This window comes from Furipterus horrens, unplaced genomic scaffold (assembly GCF_987537825.1).
Source record: "Furipterus horrens unplaced genomic scaffold, mFurHor1.1.pri manual_scaffold_4, whole genome shotgun sequence".
NCBI classification, from domain to species: Eukaryota; Metazoa; Chordata; class Mammalia; order Chiroptera; family Furipteridae; genus Furipterus; species Furipterus horrens.
Genome location: NW_028327174.1, coordinates 48,878,596 through 48,885,797, shown reverse-complemented (window position 1 = coordinate 48,885,797; position 7,202 = coordinate 48,878,596). Strand labels below are relative to the sequence as shown.

The 7,202-nt window shown below is 58.2% G+C and overlaps 1 protein-coding gene across 1 annotated transcript in view; it reads left to right on the top strand.

Moving 5' to 3' along the window:
- Window positions 1-256: 256 nt before the first annotated feature.
- HDAC7 (histone deacetylase 7) overlaps window positions 257-7,202 on the top strand; it is a 34,045-nt gene continuing 27,099 nt past the window's right edge. The window contains exon 1 of the mRNA XM_090273062.1: window positions 257-414. Within this exon, the coding sequence (XP_090129188.1) occupies window positions 396-414 (19 nt within the window). The 5' untranslated portion in view covers window positions 257-395. The remainder of the gene's footprint in view (window positions 415-7,202) is intronic.

The following is a 7,202-nucleotide window of genomic DNA, read 5'->3' as shown; positions in this document are numbered from 1 at the left end:
TGCGGCTCCGGCTGGGCAGCAAGCAGCGCGGCGACCTCGCGCGGATCGGGGCCGCATCCCGCGTTCCGGGTCCGGCGCTGCCTCCCGGGCCGCGCGGTGTGTCCGCCGCCGCGCGGTGCAGCGTCTGCCGGGGTGGTGTGTCCCAGGGCCGCGAGCGCCGGCCCCCTCCCTCCCCTCCCCCTTGGCCCGCTCTCAGCCTCAGATAAAGCATTTCCTTCCATTGTCATCCTACCCGGCCGGCCGGGCTGCCAGGGCCCTCCCCCTCCCGGCCCCCTCCCTTCCTCTCGCCGTCTCACAGTCGCTCTGCAGCCTCCGGCGACTGGGGGGATGTGAGGCCGGCGCCCCAGCCCCCCGCCTCGCCATGAGCCCCCCGCTCTGAGGGCCCCGGCCCCTGGATGCACAGTCCCGGCGCTGGTGAGTACCGGGCTGCCGCCCCCCGCCCCGCGCGCCCCGCCCTGCGCGGCTCCCCAGCACCAACCGCCCCGGCTCGGGGTCGGGCTCCGGCTTGGGCTCTGGCTTGGGCTCCGGGCGCCCCGCGGCCGAGTCCGGCGTGCGCCCCCTGACCGCGCCCGCCCCACCCGGCTCCGCGGGACTCGGGCAGGCTCCTGGCCGGGGCTGGTTCCGGGGCCGGAGGGCTCGGGCCTCCCGCTGGGCGCCCACATCCGCCCGCCCCGGGGCAGCGACAGGCCCGAGGGAGGGAGTTGGAGGCCCCGGGCCGCCGATGCTCGAGCCCGGGGTCCCATCATCCCCATTCCTGGGGAGGACCGACCGGGGGACCAGGGAGGGAGGGACGGCCGCCGCGGCCCCGGGAGGGGGCGGTGCTCCGGAGCGGAAGGTTTGGAAGCGCGAGGGCAAAGGGAAGGATCCACTGACTTGGGGCTGGGTTCCTGGCGCTGAATATTAGCGCCCGCATCTCGCGGATTCCCGCACGTCGTTACTCCGACCCCTGGGCTGAGGGAAAGTGCTACTTGGATAGAGGGTCCTGGACAAGGAGGTTTCTCTGAGCACCGCCTCCCACCCTGGCTCACCCATTAGGGTGAAGAGGCACCTGTGCCCAAGTGAGTTGCAGAGGAACCGGCAGAGGTGGGGACCGCAGGCTGTGCCCTGAGTGTTGGGGGACAGGATTGCGCCCCCACCCCAGGCCTGGAGTTTGATGGTGCTGGGGAGTATGAGAGCAGGCTGCAAATCTGGCAGCTGGGTTGAGCTCTGACAGCGTTTCTAGACCTGTGGGCTGGGAGAGAGCCCTCTGGGGCCTGCAGGCCACCCAGCCCCCCCACCCCCATTTCCTTCCCTCTGGCTGCCCATTCGGATCTGACCTCGCCAGCCACTGCTGCTCCTCCCACCAAGTCCAGGCCATTCCCTTGTCCCTGCTGGCTGTCCTGCATACCCAGAGCCCCCCACCCCCACCCCGCCCCCCTGCATCGGGACACTGGCTGTGTTGTTGCTGCCCATCCCTCTGCACACACCAATTCAACATCTGCTTGAGGCCCAGCTTGGCCTGCCAATTTCTAGAGTGAGAGTGGGGCGCTGGATCTTAGTGGCCCTGAGGAATCAACATCTGGACTGTTCAGCCTGTGACTGGGACTTGCACCTGGACCCCTTGTCTTTCTCAAGATCCCTGCTCAGGCATTGGCCCGAGAGAAGGAAGACCGTGACTCAGTTTCCTACTTCCTAACAGGGCACCTTGGCAGCCCATTTCTCCCCAGCAGCACCCTGTCTGTGAAGTGGCTTAAACTGCCACACACACTTTTCTCCTCACTCCAGCCAACCTGCTTAGAGTTCCCAGCCACCTTTTTCAGCTCCTGCAAGCTGTCTCACAGCTCCTCATTGCTTAGCATCTTCTTCTCCTTCTCTGCTCTCTGTTCCCTTTACCCACCACAATTAATAAGTCACTTTCCTCTTTTCTGCAGTCACTTCTGAGGGAAACTAAGGCACAAAGCAGGCTGGTCTTGTACGCAGTGAACTGAGACTTGGAACCAGGTTCTGGCCTTGCTCCCAGCAGGGTCAACCTCAGAGCTGACTCTGGTGTTACATCTGGAATAGCCTGGGGAAGTGTTTCTTAGCTTGAGACCATGGATAGGGGTATCTCTCTGGCCACCAGGTTTTCAGCTGGGATCCTGAGGCTGGGAAGTTGCATTCAGGTCTTGCAACTCCCAAGAATCTAAACTGGTCAGTCTGCTTTGACACTGAATGAAGTTCAGTTTCCCCATCAAATAAAATGGGGAGAAAACTTGAGGTGCACTACCCAGGGCATAGAGAAGAGGTTGACTATAAAGAGAGGGATTGGTGTCCAGTGTGGGGACTATTATGCACTTCCCCCTACCTTCAGGGATAATGGGCCCCAGCTTTCATCCTTGGTGGCTTCTGGGAATGAGAGTTGGAACTTTCCTTTCCTCCATCCCCTCCTTAATCCTTATGATGGGAGTGAGAAACTCATGTAGGATGGGGTGGAGAGTGGGGGCCCTCTCTTAGGCATGCTTGCCCACAGACCCTGAAGGCAGAAGCCTGTGTAACCCCCACCTCCTCTTTGTTTTCTTTCTCCTGGCCTTTCATTACGAGTTGGTAATTTAAATGTTGGCAGGGACCTGAGAGAAGATGAGCTAATGCAAGGCCCAGGGTCACACAGTAGGGAATGGCAGGCCCAGTGGAGCTGGAACCAGACCTAACTCCGCCAATGCCCATTCTCCTGGCCTTCTCCTCCCCTGGTCTGGCTCAGGTTCTGCCCACACCTGCCCCTCACAACTCAGCCCTAGCCTGTCCACAGCCAGACTTGAGACTGGGGCCTAAAGTGGGCCTGGGAGCTGGGGGGAGGGCATCTGTCCTCCCAGAGGCTCCAGGACTGTGCATTTATGTGTGTTGGATTTGTTCACTAGATGGGGCACTTCCTCTGGGGCAGGAAGCTTTGATTTCCTGTGGTGGGGGCCTTGGTAGGATTAGGAGTTGGGGGCTTAGCTCTGGGCCATCCCTGAGGATGTTGTTTAGAACCACAGAGGGGGGTGCTGCATAAGGCTGCCTCCTTTCACCCAGGGGAGGCAGGACAGAAAGCATGGGTGAGGAGGCCCAAGCGCAGGCTGGAGAAGGAGGCTATGCGGCCGCTGAGATGGGGGGGTGGGGTGGTGGGCAACGCAGCAGGAAGTCTGGTCACCAGGTGACCCTGCCGGGTATTGTGTTTCCCTGTGATATTTCCCCCTGTTTCTGTGGTAACCCTCCCTGGGGGACCCAGGCCTTTGGGCTGCAGGAAGGTGCCCCCAGACAGCCCTTTCCTTAGAGACCTGCGTATTAGGAGGAGTTCCTACATTTGGTCACCTCCCTAACCCTTTTGGCTGCTGGGACCAGCCCTGGAAATCTAGGCCAGTGGGCAGAGCAAATACTGAGCGGTGGTTGGGTGGGGGCCCCTTTGCGTCTCCTTGGGGTCGGGGGAAGGGGAAGAGAAAGGCTGCTGGACTTTGGGGAAGGCTTTGTGCCTCCCCTCATTGCCTCTCTCCACCGCGCTCCTTCAGCAGCATCCCCTACCAAGTGGAGGTGGACAGCATGCTGCCTGGGGCAGGGGGTAGGGAGGGATGTTTTCACCAGCAAAGCATAGCTCCTCTAGTCCTGGACCCGTTCCCAGAGGCAAAATAAATTCAGGATAGCGTCTGTTTAGTATGGGTCAGCATGTGACGGGTGTGAGCGCACACGCTGGGTGTGCAGGGCCTGTGTGTGTGCCCCAGGCCGTGTGTGTAGATGTGGTGCTGTGGCAATTTGTGATCCATGTGGTGGCTTTGCGTTGGGTCTTTTGGGAGTATGTACACATGCAGTACAGATGTGTGTTATCTGTACAGTGTATACCTTTGCAATTTATGGCCCTGTGTGGGGTATACGTTTATGTTTTGGGGGGATGTGTACCTGCACAGAAGTGGCTATTTAATAGAAGTCCAGGTGTTGGCTGGAAAGCACCACTTCATTCATGGTCCTCAAATGTCAGTTTCTGGACCATTTGTTTCAGAGTCACCCGGGAGTGTCTTAAATAAAAATAAAGTCCTTCAGGCCCCATCCAGATTCAGAATCTGCAGGGGCAGAGCCTGCGAATCTGGTGCCAAGCTGTGTTTGAGGACCCAAGGACCACCGATCTAGGCCAATCTCTTCATTTGTTTTTTGAAGAAACTGAGACTTTTATTGGGTATGTGGGTTGTCTAAGGGCACAGAGCTATTGAGAGGGAGGACCAAGACAAAACTCAAGCCTTTGAAGACTGGTCCAGAGTTTAGCCATGCGTTCCCTGTGTATGCAGGTATGCACACGTTCACCATTGGCATGATGGAGGGGACCAGGTAAGGCTGGTGCACACTAACTGGCCTTGACTTTCCCCTTGGGGTCCCAGGCTTCCTGACCTTGCTTGCTCTTCTTGTTGTTAGATCCTGCTTCCTCCTCCCTGGGGAAGTCCTGGAACCATTGAACGCCAACACTAAAGGTTGTGTTGGCAACAAGGAGGCCCCATTTACTGAGCCACTCATTCAGGTGTTCATCCAGTCACTGGCTGCTTGCTGAGCCGTGCCGTGTGCCAGGCACCGGGCACAGGCATGCAGTGAACATATAAGCAGAGCATCTGACCTCGGGGAACTTCCACTCTAGTGGAGGAGACAGACAGTAACAAGTAAGCAAGTAAAGAAATGAGTACATATACCTAGTTATACGTTGTAATAAGCCCTAAGAAGGAAATGAACTGGGCGCAGCAATAGAGAATAACAACATGAGACTTCCTTAGAAAGGATGGCCAGAGGAGGCCTGCCTGAGAAGGTGACATTGACGCCTTCACTCACCTCCCTGGACTAGAAGTGAGACCTCAGTGTTCTGAGGATGCTTGGAAACTGCCTGGATCCAGGTGGGGCACCTGAATTGCCAGCCTCTTGCTTGGCATGGGATGCAGCAGGGTCTCCACTCCTCAAGCAGCCCGCCCCCAGAGGTTGACCTAGGGGAGGAAGAAGAGGGAGGGCTGGGACAGGGCCACCCTCCAGGCTGCTCACTTCGTGGCTTGGGGGAGCAGCCTGTCCTTCATGGCGCCGAGTCCAGGGCCTTGTGGACGTCTTGGGTATTGGAAGGTGGCAGCCTCTCTCCAGGAGCTCTCCAGTGCCACCCCATTCCTGACCCTCCTGCCTCACCTTCCTCCCACCTCATTCCCTTCCTCCCCATCTCCCCACCCGGGAACTTCTGTGCCAAGTCCCACCCCGCTGGGTCTAGCCTGGCTGCCTCTGTGGCCACTGGAATTTATTTACCTGGCTCTAGAACCACTGAGGAGAGAGGAAGGGGGGTGGGGGTCAAGGCTGAGAGAGAACCTAGGTGCTGGAAGTGAGGACAGAACCTGAAAGAAGGGGCCGAGGCTAGCCAAACACATCAGGGCAGGAGAGGGTGTGGAGAAGACCTTTGGCAGGGCTTTGCAGAACCTCTCTTGGGCCTTTGGAATAGGCTCCCCAAACTGAGTGAGACTCAGCCTATGGGGACAGGCATCAGCTAGAAGGCAGTGCTCCCCTCTGTTCCCCCTGCTGTCCTCCTCTTTCCCCCTCTCAGGAAGTTCATTTTCACACCAGCAAGCAGCCTTCAGACCCCCTCACCTCCAACCTCTTCTGGTAGCACCCAGAAGCTGCAGGCGGCACAAGGTGCAGCCCTTCCCTTAGAGAGCTGAGTATTGGAGGAGCCCGCATGGAAGAGAAGAGGCCTGTCTGTCCCTTCCTCTGCTGGCATTCCACCTGGGCCTCCTTTAGGCTGCTCAGGGCACAACACCCCTGGACTCCAGTGCCCTGCTCAACCCTAGCCCCTCGACAAACCCCACAGCAGCGTGGGGAGGGGACTTCTAAACTCAACCCCCGCCCTGCCTCCAGGCCACTTCCTTTTTCCTCCTGTTGCCTGCAGGGATTGGAACCCTGGTGGTTAGAGACGTTGGGCCTTCAGGACGTGCCTCTGGCCTGGAGAGAATGAGGGGAACCCGATTCCCTTTCAGGGCTCTGGCTCTGCAATCACCCCCAAACCTCAAAGTCCCATTCCTCCCTCCCCCTGCACCCAGGATGGCAGGGAGAAGGAGGGCAGGCTGGGTGGGAGCTGCGGGGTCGGAAAGGGCCCGGGGTGGGGGAATTCGGGACTGGACTGAAACTGGCTTGTTTTGCTTGCCCCACAAACCTGCACGGGCATCCGCTGCGCCCTCTGGGGCGTTCAGGTTGTGGAACGGCTCTCAGAATGACAGGCTAGTGGCACCCAGTTGGGGCAGGGGGTGGGGGTGGGGTGAAGGCGGGGAGCCCCAGGCAAGGGGGAGCTGGAGGGTTAAAAATAGCAGCAGCCGGGTTTCAGTTAGCAAATGTGGAGGCGGGGAGTTGGAGGCGGGGCGGGTGGCAGGCAGTGTTTGCCCACAGCGCAGGGCTGTGTTTCCCCTGGGTCCCAGGAGTGAGTCACGGTGGAGCTTCTGAGGAGGTGCTGGCACCTCCGCTCTGGTGCGAGGGGCGCGGCGCAGGCTTTGTCTGCGGGGTCTGGAGGACGTGCTTCTCCCTTCCATGCCTTCAGGGCTATCTGGAGAATTGAGCTAGGGGATATGTCAGATACAGGGGGAGAAATGTGCCATTCTGAGGCTGAAACCCTGGGTTTGAGTCCCAGCAGAATGGCTGCGGGAACTTGTGCAAGGTTGCCAAGAGTGGAAAGTCTTGGTTTCCTAGTCTTTCAAGTAGAGATTTTCTCACATGCATGTGTAAACACCTGGTGGATTCTAAAGTACCCGACAGATGTTAATTATCACCTTAGGTCTGCTGTGCCCATTGCAAAGCTTGGCAGGAGGGCCTTCTTGTAAGGACACAGGGAGGCATGGATAACCTTTGCAGAGTCCTTCTTTCTCCTGTAGAGGGGCGCTCTGTGCCTCAGTTTCTTCATCTGTAATGGGAAAATAATCATAGTTTCAGCCTCATGGAGTTGCTATAAAGATTCAAGTAAGTAACATGAGCACAGTGCCTCATATGAAGTCAGTGTACACAGAATATTCGTCATTATTATTAATGTTATTTTTCATATTTTTGAAGGTCAGGGATAGGGAATGCTGAAGACATGAAGAGCAGAAACTGGGCCCAGCCCCAGTTCACAGAAAAAACCCGGCCAAATTCACTGTTCCAGATTCCTCCACCCATAAGGGCTCGGAGCAGCAGGCGTCTGGAGCCAGAAGTCACAGGGTGGACTCCTTCTCTCTTTCACT